Source organism: Pseudopipra pipra, chromosome 12 (assembly GCF_036250125.1).
Source record: "Pseudopipra pipra isolate bDixPip1 chromosome 12, bDixPip1.hap1, whole genome shotgun sequence".
NCBI classification, from domain to species: Eukaryota; Metazoa; Chordata; class Aves; order Passeriformes; family Pipridae; genus Pseudopipra; species Pseudopipra pipra.
Window position 1 is genome coordinate 19,412,846 of NC_087560.1, and position 15,707 is coordinate 19,428,552.

Here is a 15,707-nt window from a genome sequence, read left to right on the forward strand (position 1 = left end):
GGGTTTGCTTTGATTCTCTGCTTTTGGATCAGCTGATCCAAAAAAATTCAAAAATTCAGTTAAGAACTGAATTAACACTTCCTGAAAAAATTTGAAATGTTACCTTTTCATATCTGTTCTGCAACAAGCTCTGTGTCTAAAACTTCCAGGAAGGGGTTGGTTGACTGTTTTTCTAGTCTGGGCTGGAGGCACAAATTAAAACTCAGTGTTGGATTGCAGTGATTACATTTTGGGATTTCTGTGAAGCTGCATTCAATTGGAATTCTTCTAGGGAAAATCATGCAATCAGCTCTTCTGCTTCCTAAATTAAATTCTTTTATTTTATTTGCCTTTAGGTAATAAAAGGACTCACATATCTGAGAGAAAAGCATAAAATAATGCACAGAGGTGAGATAAAAGTTGACGTGGTAACTTTTCTTGAATATATGTTTTTATTCGAGATAAATTGCAGTTTTGTGTTTGTTCTTTATAGTTCAAAATGACTTTGGTTCAGAGGGTTTTTCTTGGGTAGTGTAAGGCAACCTTTTAGTTTTAAATCCAAATCTCTTACCATGACTGTTGTGTATCTTCAGCATCTGTCTTACTGCACTTTCTCTGGGTTCATAATCTGGGCTTAAACCTCTGTTCCTGTGCACACAGAATTTCTGTCTGTGTTTGAAACTGCTTGCAATTAAAACCTCTGACCTAAAATTCATCTGACTGTTCAACATTCCTGATTGCCATTAAAACTTTTCAAAGGAAGTCCCTATTTCCCCCAGCTGTCTTACACTCACAGGCTGTTTAGAGACATCTGTCCTGCAGAATTGCATCTTTTTTATACTTTTAAACCATTTTTAAAAGCGTGGTGAAGCTCTGTAAAAGGGGACTGTTGCTTCTCCTGGGTCTTTAGTTACTTAAAAATCGATATATTTGATTATTTTCTGCTTATAGATGCCCTTTATTAAAATCCAGCTCTTTTATTCATCTGCTGGATGTTCCATGAAAGAAAAATGACACTTGGGAAGGTAATAAAAGCATTGTTGGTGCTGTGGGTGTCAGTGGAAGGCTGGAGATGGAGCAGTCCATGTTTGTGCTCGTATGTGCAGAGCCACCAGCTGCTGGGGGAGGTTTGGACCATCTGAGATGGATCCTCAGAGCATAAAAATATCTTCAGCAGACATTAATGTGTCTGAGTTTACATTTGTTGCCCAGCCCAAAAGGAGTAATTAGCACCCCTGCCTCGTACAAGCTGTTGTGGGATCACCTTACACCGTGTTTGTTACACATTCCTGGTTTAAAAACCCCCAGACAATCCAATATAGCTCTGGTCTGGAGCAAGGAGGCTGGAGGTGGACTCTGGAAAGATTTCTGATGGTAGTTGTAAAGTCATTTGTCTGTTCAGAGCACGAGGGAGACTCCTGGGGAAGAGATCATGTTATTTTAGGGAATCCTGGCAGAGTTCCTGCTGTGCCTTGTGGTTCTCACCTCAGCCACAGCAGTGCTTTGTCACTGTGTTGGTTGGTTGTTCTTGCTCAGCAGAGGCAGCAATTATTATTTATTTATTTCTAACCAGTTTTACTGTCTCTAAATCTGATAAATCCAAACTGAAGCCCTCCTGACCTTGCAAAGTGCAGCTTCACCTCTCAGTCTTTGCTCCATCAGAGGTTACACTTCAGGTTCATGGACCAGCAGAAGTTCCTCTTCTACATTTCTTCCAAAGTGACTGGGTTGAGTGTGCCCTGCAGTGTAAAACTCCTTGTACACGTGGTGATTTTTATTTTTCCAGCTCAGTTTCCTCCCTTTGATCTCTCCCCCAGTGTGTCTGTGCTCCAGGCTGCCCTTCCTGCAGTGCTTGGAGCCCCCCACATAATAAGTTGTGGTGCAGGTGAAGCTTTTTCTGGCAGTTCCACTTTTCCAAACTGCCTCTTCCTTGAATCCCAGCTGAAAAAAAAAAATAAAAATGAGTGCTGGCAAAAGCACTTTGCTCCTGCTCTGTGTCAGCATTATTTTGGTGACCCAGCTCTAATAATTGCAGGTTCCTGTGCTTTGCTTTCTCTGGCTTTGCCACAGCACTGCACTGACAGGGTGTGAACATCATCTCACAGGGGCTGTTTGTTCTCACTCCTCCACCCCTGGGGAAAAATGTGTGATTTGGTGGGCTTGGTGTAGTAAGATTTGGTTGGGTTTGTGCTGTGGGGAGAGTGGGTGGCTGAAAAACCAAGAGACATCCCCGTGAAACATGAGAACACAGGGCCAAACAATCTGTTCTGAAATCTGAAGAGAGCAGGGCTTGGGAGAGCTCGTTTTCAGGGAGGAATTCATCCTGTTGTTATGTTTTGTTGTGTGGCAACATCAGCCAGTTTGTAATATTGAGCTTAAACTGCTTCCACCACAGGTGTGCCCTGGAGTGACTGGGAGGAAAAGGGTTCAGTGGTGATGGCAGGCAGCTCAAGGAAGGAGTTATTGGGGTTTATTGAAGCAGGAATGGAAAGTATAGTCCTTTTATAGAGTGTTAGTTCAGCTGGAGTGCCCTGCTTTGTGTTCTGGGCTGGGAACAGGCTTGATAGAACTCACAAACCCTCAGAAAGCCAAACTGGTGGGACACAAAGGCCCAGGGAGGGAAGGGGCAAGGAGAGTGACTATGCTGGATATTTTCCTATCATCTCCTGTTCTGTTAAATGAGGACATTCGTGGTCCTGGCTGGAGTGAAATCCTCTCTGGGAATTCTCTTCTTGCACAGAAACTGTTTTGTGAGGTTTCTGAACCCCGGGGTAGGAGGTGCCACCCAGCAGGGAGGTGTCAGGGCTCTGTTCCAGGGGATCAGTTCACAGTATTCCCATGAGATCCTGCCTTGGGATGTGGAAATTCCTTGGAAGATCCCAGTAATGTGCTGCAGTTCCCATGGCTGGTGTGTGTCCTCAGTGTCTCACTGCTCAGTGACTGGTGCACAGGGAATTCTTGCCTGAGGGTGTGACAATGTCCAGGGCCACCTTTCAGAGCTGGGTTTGTGCCCGTGGGGGAGAGCAGAGGGTACAAACCTCTTCCAAGAGAGATCTCAAGACATTCTGGAAATTCCTTTGTATCAACTACCTCCCTTTTCAGTGCCAGGTATCCCTCCCTCTGGACTGGTGCAGGAATTCTCTAGAATTTTCTAGAATTCTCTTCCTGGCTTGTCTAGGATGATACATGAAATTTCTTTAATTTTCTTTAAAACTTAAATACTTACATAACACACTTTGTGCTCCTGTTGTCATTTTTCTCCCAAGTGCCAGCACGGATTTTGCAGGATGCCTTGGCATTCCCCTTCTCCTGGCAACACAAATCTCTGGTTTCCAGAGAAACTGCTCAAGTGCTCGGAGGCTCCTTGGAACTAAAATAGCAGAGGTGCTACATTTAGAGGGGTGGGAAGGCAGCAGCCTCCCAAACATCCCTCTGATCCCACTGCCTGGGGAGAGTGGAAATACTCCAGGGAAGGGAAGCTTTGTGCAGAACTGCAGGGAGGAGACACTTTGCTGTGCTGTTGTGAGAGGGGCAGCCTGGCTTTAGCACCTGGAGGAACACCCAGGGTAAAAGTGGTGTCATCACATCCCAGGTGGATTCCAAACCACCTAAAAACCAGAATGTTGTTTGGGTCGCTGGCAGAGGAGTGTTAATGATCTTTTTTTGTCATTTAATTATGAAGTATTAATGAACTCTGGAGATTAAAGGGAGGATTCACCTCTTTGTTCTCAGCAGAACCCGTAGATGTGCACTGAGGAGCAGCACAAATCTGGGATTTGTCCAGGCTCTGCTGTGCTTCCAGAGTATTTTGTAAACATTTTCCACCTTGTTTTTGCAGAGAGCTTTAGGTGCAGATTCCTGTGCAGCTGGGAATGTCTAAGCTCTGCTGCCTCCTTCCCTGCACCATCTGCTTGGGCTTTGTGTTTGTGTCTGTTCTTTTTCTTTCCTTGTTTTTCCCTCCTGCTGGAATTTAAGTGGTAGGTGAAGCTCCTGGACTTGCTGCCTGTCCTGCAGCTGAGGAAATCATCCCAGGACACATCCCTGTGCCTGGACAGCTTCAGTTCCCTGGGAAAGGAACATCAGGGACCAGAAAATGGAGCCACACTTTCCAAAAGTTCCAACAACTCAACCTTCGTGTTGCTCCTTAAAAGGGGACTGGGGGGAGAAACAGCTGAAATAGTTTTATCCTCATTTCCAATCCCTGTGGATCTTGGTCAGTGGGGCAGAACCTCCTGCATGGAGATCTTTCCCAGTGAGGAGGAGTCCTATTCCAGAGCCATCCCACTGACACCACAAGGGAAGGTCAGTCACTGAACTGAAAACCACTTGGAAAAGCAAATAAAAACGTGCTGCACACTATGGATTTCTGGATCTGCTCAGAAGGGAAATTATGATTCTCTTTCTTCAAAACTAATCTGTAATTCCTTTTTTTTTCTGTAGCACTGCTTTGCCACTGTGGGCTGTTGGTTGCTTATTTTGATAATGGGTTGGTAATGACCAGCTAAGCAGTGAGATACATTTAAAAAAAACCATCTTGCAGCTATGAAAGAAACACTAAACACTTGTTCCCTGTACCTTGGCATTCACAAAGAGCTGTTATTAGTTGCTTGGCTACCAGTGACCCTTATTAAATTTCCATTTAGGAAAAAAAGTGATGAATTCGAAGTCGTGAGGGGGGGTTTTGTGGCAGGAAAACCTGAAAGTGTTTCAAATACACGTTTTTCAGTGATAGGATAATTATTTTTTCAAAAAAAAAAAAACAACCATACCAAAAACCCCCGAAAACCAAACAAAACAGCAAACAACCAACCATCACCACCCCAAAAAACCCAAAGCCAGAACACACTCCAGGGAGTGTTTTGCTATAGATATGAAGGGATGATAGTGTGGCTGCTGTAGTTCACTGACCTTTGTAAATTAAATATGTGGGGCCTCTTTATTGATCATTTCTAGGCAAAAGAGCATCCTTCAGGAGGAGTTATGCTGTCATACACTTATTTATCTCAGAGGAGACAATTTATCTGCAAAGAGGTTTTATGTGCCCAGACCTAATAGGTAAAAGCCAGAAAATGGGGTGAAATCAAAAAACTAATAACTTTTGTGTAAATTGAAATATTTTTGTTAGAGAGTCTGGGAGGGAACCAAATCTCTCCTCTGCTCATTCCCAGAGAAGGGACAGAATTGTGTCATAGAAGGGAAACAAGGGGAGACACAGAATTCTCTCCTCTCCTGTCGCTTTTATTGTCAAATTCCCATTTTATCTCTTGTGAATATAAATCATCCATTTGTTTGTTTGGTTTGGTTTTTTTTTTCCAGATGTTAAACCCTCTAACATTTTGGTAAACTCTCGAGGTGAAATCAAGCTCTGTGACTTTGGTGTCAGTGGACAGCTGATAGATTCCATGGCAAACTCCTTCGTTGGCACTCGCTCCTACATGTCTGTAAGTGCAGATTTTACAGCTTTGAGGGTGTTATGGTGGAGTTATCAAACTCCTGGTGATCAAACAAGATCCCAACTGGTGCTGTTCCTGCTGCTGTTCATAGTTCAGCACTTCCTGCATTCCAGGAGTATTCCAGTGTCACAGCAGACTGTGTGTGTGGGGAGAGCTGTTGCAAGAAAAGCCACGAACTTGGGATATTTGTAACCCTCCAAAAGAGCTGCAACTGTGTCTGCATTCCAGAATCCAATTGCTTAATGCCTTTGGGGGTTGTATAAGTGTGTCTCCAGAAAAGCACAACGTTTGTGGTTTGTTTTCCTGCTGGAATGGGGTCCTCTTTCCATTTTGCTGAGGTCACTTACGTAGGGAAGGTGCTGCCTGAGTGGGGCTGCTCCCAGATCCTGCAGCAACCAGAGAAATCCCGGGAGTTTCTGGTGTGGGCAAGGCCGTGGGGGCTAATCTGGGACTATTTCCAGAGTGTTCTGTGTTCCTGTGGGTGAGGAACACCTTGGAACTGAGCTCTCTGCACTGTGTGAGAGGCACAGCTGATGGCAGGAACAGCTCTGTTGTTTCACACACACCTTGCTCAGCACTCAAGGAACTCATGCAGTTGCTCAGAGGTTTGGCTGCAGGGTTCAAACTGTGTGGGTTTGGACTTAAAGGAAAAAAGAACAACCTGCTGGCTCTGTTCAGCAAGGGGCCTGCATTTCAGCAGCAAAGACAGCATTGTCTTCTTGTCATTGAATATTGGTGACATACCTGAAATCAAACTGTGGTTTGTGTTCTCCTGTGAATCTGAGGCTGCTGCTAATGAGCAGAAGCCAATTTACAGCCCCATTCCATTCTGCTGGATCTCCCTTTTCCTTTGAGTGGAAGGAATGACAGCCAAGTGCTCTCTGCCTTCAGGTTTCTTCAGTTTATTGTTTTTACAGGCTGAGGTTTAGCTTTGCTCTCTGGCCTCACGTCACAGCCCAGGCCTTGAGGGTGATTTTGCTTTCACAGTGTCTGAAGTACCTTCCTTTCAGCAGCTCCCTTTCCATACTTATGTACATATGGAATTGTTCCATGCCAAACATGCTTTTCTGCCATCTGGAGGTGTGTTCAATCAGCAGTGTTTAACTTGAGCAAATGTCTAGATTGTAATTTTTTTTTTTTTTTATAACTGCCACTCTCCACGTTTCCTGGTTTTTCTCCTCCACTCACTTCTTCCTTTACACTTTTGTTTTATGAAAACCTTTGGGCATCTCATCTGTTGTCCAGTTGTGTAGTTTATCCAGGTGACTTTGGAGCTAACTGAGGTGGGACACTGGAGAAAGCTCAAATATAACCCAATTTAACAAAACTATCACCTACCATGGCAGAGGGAAGAGACATTACAGTAATGCTGCATTCTCACATTCTCTGGGAGTAAGGCTCAAACTGCATATGGATTTTTCCAAAATATGCCTGTAGTCAGACAAGAATCTGCACCATTTCCATAACATATGAGTTTGGTTTTTTTAAAAAAAGAGAACAGAAAAGCAAAGTGAACATTTTCTTTGAGCAGAATGGATCTGGGGGGACGCAGAGCAGCTTCTCAGGGAAACCAGGTGAATCCTCACTGCCCAGCCCAGTTTGCTTTCTTGCTGTTTAGCAGCCCCATCATCATTAATAGGTGCAACATTCAGATATTGTGCTAAAGGAATAAAACAGCAGCCTAATTGCATGATTTCTAAACAGTGCCCAAGTTGAGGTGATGATGTGTAGAGTTTGTGGAACTCCTGGACATCCAGGTGAGAGATTTAAAGGGAAATATCACTAAGTCTCTCACTGGAACGTGTCACATTAATAAGTTGAGGTTTCATCCTTTATGTATTTTATTGCAGAATTCAGTTTTTAATTTCTCATTTCAGTGTTCTCTCTCCCCCCCCCTCCTTTTTTTTTACAGCCAGAAAGGCTCCAGGGAACTCACTACTCCGTGCAGTCAGATATCTGGAGCATGGGGTTGTCCCTGGTAGAAATGGCTATTGGCAGGTACCCAATTCCCCCTCCTGACTCCAAGGAGCTGGAATTAATGTTTGGCTGCCCCGTGGAGGGGGATTCTCCAGTCACAGAGACCTCACCCAGGCAAAGAGCACCGGGTCGACCGATGAGCTGTGAGTTCAGTTCTTCCCTGAGGGGGTTTTTTAGCTGGTGTTGGTCTGCACAGTGTGGCTTTAAACTCTGTAAAAACCAGGATTGGGTTGGGCACCTGGCTCAGCCTCAGTTGAGGTGTCTGAGAGTTGAGGAGCAGAGATCCTGTTGTTCCTGGTGCTTGTGGACAGCCCAGTTGTTCAGATCCCAGCCTGGTGGGGTTCCTCTCCGAGATGCAGTGCTGATCCAAGGGCAGCAGGACAATTCCCAGAGCAGTTTATGCTTTGGATCAGACCTAAAGCAGTGTCTCCTTGCATGAAACTGTTACCCAGTTGCTGTTGCACCTCTTTTTCCTGTAAACCTACCGGGTGTCACGTAACAACAGTGCATGACTTGGGCTTCCTGAAGCCCCCCTACCATGGAAGGAGACTAAAACTGTGTTTTTCCACTTCTCCAATTCCTCCTCAGCCTATGGACCGGACAGCAGACCCCCCATGGCAATCTTTGAACTCCTTGATTACATTGTCAACGAGGTAATTTATGCACTTAGCAGTTTGATCTCACACAATCGTGAAGTTTTAAAGCATCCCAGAATTTTAGGGGATGTGGGGTCAGTGCTCTTTAATTTGCTTTAGTCTTATGACCAGCCTAATTCACAAAAATATCTTTCAAATAGCTAAGCTCCAAGGCTTGTTGGAGATTGATATTTTAGGACTGATTGTGTGTTTGCAGTATTTTCACAAGTTCTGCTGGAGCTCACGTGACTCCACTGCCTGTGTTCTTCCAAAAAAAAAATCCTGCTCATGTTAGCTGTCATTTGTAAGAGCTGGATAACGATTGTTCCAGGGGAAGGAATTATTAAAAGTGTGTCCAACACACCTATTTAAAAGGCACAGTTGGTGGCAGGGTCCCTGCACTGCTTGTGCTGCTGCTCATGGACTGACAAATTGCTCCTGTAACTTGTCTGCCTGCACAGCTCTCTCACATTACAGAGCTCTTTTGCATGTTATATAACACTTTAATATGCCAGCACCAACTCTTGGAATAGAGTGAGCACTGAATTACTGGAGCTGCTGTGGCCCTGCTCCTGGAGCATCCCTGAGGGCTCACTTTGAGCTGAAAAGCTGCAGTAGTTGAGAATTTGGCAAGATTATCTCCTGCCACCTCTGATTTAGCACAATCTTCAGCAAGAGCTGCTCCCTCCAACACAGCAGGGAGTAACTGAGAGCAGGTCACATCTCTGCTCTGGAGATACAAGCCAGTGTGTTTCCAGGACCTACAGAAGGAAAACTTATCCCTGGTCCTGCAGCAGGTGTCCTGGAGAACAAGGACAATAGCAGACAGGTTTCTGGAGTCCTTCTTCTTCCAGTATCAGAATTCTTTTTGAATTCAGAGCCTGAACAAACTCATTCCCTGGAACAGAATATTTAGATCCAAATGACTGTGGTACTAATGAGGTGCAGGACATTTTTCCCTCAGTAGTGTGGAGAAGGACACTGTGCCTCCTTTAGTGCCAGCTCAGGCTTTCCACCCCATTCAGGGCTGTGTGCAGGGAAAATAAACCCACCAAAACCCACCCCACGCCTCAGAAACTGTCTCTGCTCTGCTTTATTCCTGAAACCCCTGAAGTGCTGCAGCTGTGAGTGATCACCCAGGTCAGGCAGAGCTTCCCAGCTCTGCTCACATGTAGGACATGGAGTTATGCTGAATGACTGCTGATTTTAAACATTTATTTGTTCATTTCTTTGTAGCCACCTCCAAAACTGCCCAATGGTGTTTTTGGTTCTGAATTTCAAGATTTTGTTAACAAATGGTGAGTATTTACTCTCTGGCTGGGTGGCACAGGGGCACCCTGGGGCTCAGCCCTGCTGCCTTTCTGAACCAGCCCCCTGGCAATCAATGTCCCTGCTCTGGGCCGTGGCAAATGGGGAGTCATGGCAATTAGCACAGTCCTCTTGGTGTGTTAATTTGTGCCCAAAGCTCATTTTACAGAGAACCCCAAAGCTGAGGGCTGTTCCCCTCTTTCACACTGAATTTCTGCTGCTCTGTGCACCCAAGATCAGCACTTCCTCAGCACTGAAGGCCCCCCAGCCCAAAGGGACTGATCCTACAGCACAACCAGCTCCTGAACAGGATCATCCCTTCCAAGGATAGCTGGCAGCTCATCCTGCAGGAGCTGTGCCATGGGATGCAGGAGTCTTGCAGGCCCCAGGTGTTTCTTCTTTCCCAGCACCTTTATTACAGCAGCCATTCCCCCATCTCCTCACCTTTCCAGTGACCCCAGCACTGAACCAGGATATTCACTGCTAAAGGAGGCAGCTCATTGCACTCTGAAAAGTTAGTTATTTATTAAATATGTGTCCTTCCAGTTTCCAAAAGGAAGAACAGCAATGCCATGGCCTTACCTGATACTGAGTTTGAAAAGACTTGGGTAAAAAACTTGAGGAATAAAGTGGTTCCTGTTGTTTTTGTTTAAATGGGAATTTATCTCCCCAGCTTGGTTATAGACCCTCCTCCTGCCTCCACTGAACAATGTCACAGCTCAGGATTTCAGCCCTAAATCTGTCCCTGTGGAACCCACAGAAGGGAATTACAGCCCCAAATCTATGTTTGAGGGGCACCACAGTGCTGAGGCTTTTACCTGCAGTCCTCAGAGCCAAACACACCCAGCATGACCCAACTGGAGCTTTGTTTTGAGAGGTGACAGTGTGTAACTTGTGCAACACTTTGTGTTTTCCCAGTTTAATTAAAAATCCTGCTGAGAGAGCCGACCTGAAGCAGCTGATGGTAAGTGAATGTTCTTAATTTGAATTAAGAGCCCCCTTCCCTGCAGGTTGGGCTTCCTCAGCTGCCCCACAGCAGGTCAGAGCACATGGCCTGGGGTGTGTTTGTGGCCCTTGATGTGAGTTTGAGGAGGAACAGCTTTTCTAACCCAGAGATGAAGGGGCTGCAGGTTCCACACACTCCTAGAACAGGGAGTGTCAAGGAGACCAAAACTGGTGGGTTTTGGAGTCTGCCTTTTGATATTTTAATGCTTATAAATCAATTATCAGAAGAATTCTCTCTTGGATTTATTAGTCATTAATAAAATATATATATTATTACTTTTGGGATGACAGAAGAACAAAATTCCTCATAGTATATGGGTCCATTAATAGTTAAATATGTTTTTATCTTCTGTTATGAAACACAAAACTTCTCTCTCTCTTTTTGCCAGCTTTGTGTTGCAAAATCTGTAGCACCAGGCACAAACAAACCCTGCATTTTTTCACATGAAGTGACCACACGAGTCTCAGTGAATCTTGTCATGGTTTTAAGTGCAGTGCCAGGACTTGAGCTGTACTGCAGGAAATCAACTTCTCCCTGCCCTGTGGTGCAAAATGCAAACAGCCTCTGTTCCAAAAAGCCTCCCAGAGCACAGGCAGACATTTTCCAGGGTATTATCTCGAGTGGCTGAGTCACATCCTTATCATATAGAGTGGTGTAAGTGCTCTGCAGCAGGCTCTGTGTGGGCAGGACTCCTCGGCGATAGTTTGCCATGTGCACGTTTCATGTGCCTGTTGTTTCTGTATCCTACAGAAAAGGATTACAGGGGGCTGCTTAGAGGCTGATATTCCTCTGGAATGGTTTGCCATGTGTACATCTCATGTGCTGGTTGTTGCTGTATCCTACAGAAAAGCTCTCCTGTCGCTCCACGTGCTCCGCCAAGTTTTTATTCCGCAGCTTGACTGCCGCGAGTGGATTTATTGGGTTTCTTGTGTTTGGTGGGGTTGTTATTGAGCAGACTGAGTGCCTGACTAACCTGCTGTTCTCCTGTGCTCAGATCCACGCTTTCATTAAGAGGTCTGAAGCAGAGGAGGTGGATTTTGCGGGGTGGCTTTGCTCCACCATCGGCCTTAACCAGCCCAGCACCCCCACACACGCCGCCGGAGTCTGAGCTGGGGCAGCAGCTCCCGGGCTGTCCCTGGGGACAAAGATGCTATTCCAGTCCCATTCCCTCAGCTTGTACCTGTTCAAACATGTATTTCACCTCTTAAGGAAGAATGTCTTGATAGCATGTGCCAAATGGTTTTCAACTTTGTCATAAACTAATTGGTATCGTTTCGGGTCCCGTCCGTTCACCGCCCAAAACGTGAGCTGTGTGAGTTCAGTGCTTGCTGATTTTAGGTGATTATGGATATTCTTTCTTAATGAAAATATCACTGGGGGAGGGGGTTTGCCCCCCCAGCTGGTTTGAACTTTCTCAAGACTCTTTGTAAATCGTTGGTACTTCAATCATGCTTTCCCTGATCTCCCCCTGCAGAACGGGATAGGGATGCTCCCAAACTGTCTGTCGAGCTTTGCTGCTGCCCAGCTGTACCTGAAAGTTAAGCCTAAGGGTTCCAATTGTGCTGTTTGTTCAGAGATCTCTCTCTTTCCAGGTGAAGAAGGCAAGAGCTCTGCATTTCTTGGAATGTACAGGGCAATATTCTAATTGTAGACTTGTTCATATTTCTATATTTATTTTTCGAACATATCATCATCCTTGGGTTTAGTGATGTTTGTCTTTCTAATTGATTTTTAAAAGTTAGTTCTTGGAAATGTCCTATGGAATCAAGACAATGATCCAAGCACTTTGCTTTCTTTTAACCTAAAGATTCATGACAACTGTGTTTAGTGTCTAAAATGTATGAAGATCCTCTATTGTTTTATTCTCTCAAGATGTTTAGCAATGGGTTCTCTTAATAAATATATTATCAAGTAACTTCTTGAAGCTTTCTTTTAAGACTCAAAAAACTTAACCAAGGCTTTAATCTGCTCACTGCACTTCATAGTGATCTTCTGATCAGGAAATGCCTGAAATTCTTTCCCAAAAGGAATCCCCATCAGCCTGGACATGAACTTCCACATGGCCAGCAGGATTGAATATCAAAGGGATAGAACATCCCTCAGCCCAGCAGAGCAGGAAATGACTCATTGACACATCCAAGGTTTCTCCAGCGTGTCCTGGCTGGAATGGGACTGTTGGAGCAGTGACAGCTGGGCAGGGTGTAAATTAAACCCTTCCCTGAGCTTTACACATGGATTGCACACAGAGCTCCACTGGGACCCTTTGGCTGCTCGGTAAAAGAAATGTGCAGTGTGGGAACAGCACATTTTTAGGGATTTAACTCCCACTTCACATGTTGCCCCCCCCCCCAGACAGCAATAATTTGGACACTGCAGGCACAGGTGTATGGAAGGACAGCAGGGAAAGAACTTTATTGCAACATGCAACAAAACTGGTCTGTTTAAACCCAAAAGCAAGCAAGGGGCTCATTCACAAAAGGCATCAGGAATTATATCCATGGAAACCACTCTGCACCATGCTGGGCACAAATAACACTTTTCAACAGTCCAAATCACCCTTTGGAGCAGAAATGTGCCAAGAAAGGCCAGGCTGGCCACTGAGCTCCTCCCAAACCAGCTCTTCTCACACAGACCTGCAGGGAACTATTTGACACTCCATGACATTTTCAGCTCAGACTTTTGGGGGTTTTTACCTGTCAGTCTTGGGAAAGCTTTACTGAATCTTCTGCACTCCTTAAGACATCCAGGATCCTCAAAATCTAATTAGTCTAGTGCAGGATGAAGCTACATTTACATCCCAACATTCAGTCTCTATTGGTACAAACCAAATAAAAGCCAAATCAACAGTCTCTCATTAACCAGGGGCAGGAACTCACTGGAGGCTGAATGGTGTGTCCTGCCCACACCCAGGATTCCAGACCCTTCTCCAAGTACAGAAATCACTTTCCATTTATAACTAAGCTCTTAAACTCCTCCTTGAAGATCACAGGAAAGCAGGTGGAACTGCACTGATTTATGAGGTTACCGTGAGAGAAAAAGTAAATAACAGCAATTTAAGAGTATTACTTCCTTAATACAAGCACCAATTTCTACTGTACAATTTGTGGACAAGTAAAAGGCTCCTTGGCTGCTACTCTGAAGAGCAGGAAGTAGAAAGAACTTCACTGGACAGACTGACAGTACTGAAGAGCACCAGTGGGGACAGAAGGACCTCAGTGCTGTGCTCACAGCTGGGTTGATGGTGCTGGACCTGCACTCCCAGTGCACTGGGAGTAACTCCAGTTTTCCATGGAGCTGAAAACACGGCAGCTGAAAGCTGGAGACAACCCTGGACACATCTTTTCTCACCATGTATCTAAAATTCCCAGTTTAGGCAAAGTGAGGTTGTAACATAATCATTGGTTGAGCACCTGATTTTGTTTGTCAGCATCAGGAAGTGAGAGCAGGTGAGTTATTGCTTTTAGTGTCCATGTTAAATTAGTCTGGCTGATTAATTACCTCTCCCTTCCACATCCAAGGATGTTGTAAAAGCTACATTAGGTGTTCAGTGTGGAATGGATTGTGCTACATATTTGTGCAGCAGATTTTCATTCTTTTAACATCTGAGTCAAGATGTGCCCAGCTTGTGACATTTGTGTGCTCAGTGTCACTGCCCTGGACTCTGTCTCATGTCTCACATAGTTCAGATCCACACACAGCACAACATGGGAATCAGTTGGTGAATTTTAAATGAATGCAGAAGAAATTCCTGAGTCTGTATCAAAAACCATCTCTGATTTTTTTTCCCCTCTCAAGAATCGGATTCCTCCTCTTCTTCCTCCTCCTCCTCCTCCTCCTGATGGTCCTGAAGGCTGAGGTGTAGCTGGGTTTGATTGATGGCAGCCTCGTTGTCCATCTGCCCAAGAGTCTGGCACAAGAAAAGAGCTGATTATCAGACCCCGAGTCACTTCTCAAATCAGCATTAAAGCTGTGCAGTCCCAGTGTCACAGTTCAGAGCATTAGACATAATATTTAATAAACAGTGAACTGAACCTGCACCAAAGTGGTGCTTCCCAACCCCCTGGAAACGGGGATGGGAAAGGGCAAAACCCACAAAGCAGCCCCAGCCCAGGCCTTTTACAGCTGAGCTTGGCAGGGACAGACAGGGGCGACACAAGGAACGTGAAACCCCCCCGGCCACAGCTCTGCTCGTGCTGAGCCCCCACCCCGGGACAGCCGGGCACGACCCCCCTCACCTGCTGAGTGTCCCCTGCCAGGGCTGAGGAGGGGACAGGGACGTTCTCCTCGCTGGACCTGATCATGGACTGCAGCGCCAGCTCCTCCACCTGGGAACAGGGAGCAGCACAACCCTGAGCACTGCCTGGGCTCTGTAAAACACTGAGCACGCAAACCCAGCACCCACCCCGAGGGATTTCACACTCCACAACATTTTTGGCTCAGGCTCTTGGGGTTTTTTACCTGCCAGTCTTGGAAAAGCTTTGTTTCCTTCTGCACTGCTGTTCTAAGCTCCTTCATTACCCTACCCAGGATTCTCAAAACCCAGTTAGTCTTTAGTTCAGCTACACCTCAGACTCACTATCCCTTCTCTGTGCAACAGCCAAGAAGGCAGATCATACACCCACAATTCCACTTACCTCTGGTACCCTACATACACCCACAATTCCATGTACCTCTTGTATCCTACATACACCCACAATTCCACGTACCTCTTGTATCCTGCATACACCCACAATTCCATGTACCTCTTGTATCCCGCATACTCACAATTCCATGTACCTCTTGTATCCTGCATACACCCACAATTCCATGTACCTCTTGTATCCCGCATACTCACAATTCCGTGCCCCTCAGAGCTGCACCCTACGTACCACACGTGTACCCCACATGTCAGAGGTGAATGTGGGTGTATCCTCTCGGAGCAGCAGCAGATGGATCCCACTCTCACCTGACGCGCCGAGGGGATTTACGGGTGTCCTTTCACGCGGACTGACCCGCGCAGGGACAATCCCGCCTCTCCTTCCCCGCCCGGAGCGGGGAGAGCGGGTCCGCACCGCGGGGCGGGCCCGGCCCCGCCGCTCCCGGCGCTCCCATCCCCATCCCGCTCCCGGCGCCCATTCCCGTCCCCGCGCACCCGCAGCCTGCGGAGCTGGTCGTGCAGCGCCGCCTTCACCCGCAGCAGCGTCTCCTCCTCCCTGCGCAGCTCCTGCAGCCGGCTCAGCATCGTCGGCCCGCGCCGGCCCCGCCCCGCCCGGGCCCGCACAGCGCCCCCGGCGCCGGGGAGGAGGCACCGCAGCCCGGCCCCCTGACGTCACTGCCCCCGAGTGACGTCACGAACGCTACGTCACGGCG

General features: G+C 46.4%; 2 protein-coding genes across 2 annotated transcripts in view; one reads left to right on the top strand and one right to left on the bottom strand.

The window, feature by feature from the left end:
- Nucleotides 1-12,273, top strand: part of MAP2K1 (mitogen-activated protein kinase kinase 1) — a 32,333-nt gene extending 20,060 nt beyond the window's left edge. Inside the window, exons 5-11 of the mRNA XM_064669266.1 lie at nt 336-387; nt 5,296-5,420; nt 7,345-7,552; nt 7,998-8,062; nt 9,281-9,342; nt 10,271-10,316; nt 11,353-12,273. Coding sequence (XP_064525336.1) covers nt 336-387; nt 5,296-5,420; nt 7,345-7,552; nt 7,998-8,062; nt 9,281-9,342; nt 10,271-10,316; nt 11,353-11,466 — 672 coding nt within the window. The 3' untranslated portion in view covers nt 11,467-12,273. The remainder of the gene's footprint in view (nt 1-335; nt 388-5,295; nt 5,421-7,344; nt 7,553-7,997; nt 8,063-9,280; nt 9,343-10,270; nt 10,317-11,352) is intronic.
- Nucleotides 12,274-12,741: 468 nt separating this feature from the next.
- Nucleotides 12,742-15,628, bottom strand: SNAPC5 (small nuclear RNA activating complex polypeptide 5). The gene is made up of 3 exons (XM_064669269.1): nt 15,490-15,628; nt 14,594-14,683; nt 12,742-14,265 (listed from the first exon to the last, which is right to left on the bottom strand). The coding sequence occupies exons 1-3, from the start codon at nt 15,577-15,579 to the stop codon at nt 14,149-14,151; spliced, it is 297 nt and encodes a 98-aa protein (XP_064525339.1). The 5' UTR covers nt 15,580-15,628; the 3' UTR covers nt 12,742-14,148.
- Nucleotides 15,629-15,707: the final 79 nt, after the last annotated feature.

What these genes read in the sequence shown, in the direction of transcription:
- SNAPC5 (XM_064669269.1), bottom strand. Translation starts at nt 15,579, where the DNA reads ATGCTGAGCCGGCTGCAGGAGCTGCGCAGGGAGGAGGAGACGCTGCTG. An exon ending in ACCAGCTCCGCAGGCTGCGG is followed by an intron (nt 14,684 to 15,489) that starts GTGCGCGGGGAC and finishes CCCTGTTCCCAG; the next exon opens with GTGGAGGAGCTGGCGCTGCA. An exon ending in TGGCAGGGGACACTCAGCAG is followed by an intron (nt 14,266 to 14,593) that starts GTGAGGGGGGTC and finishes TTCTTGTGCCAG; the next exon opens with ACTCTTGGGCAGATGGACAA.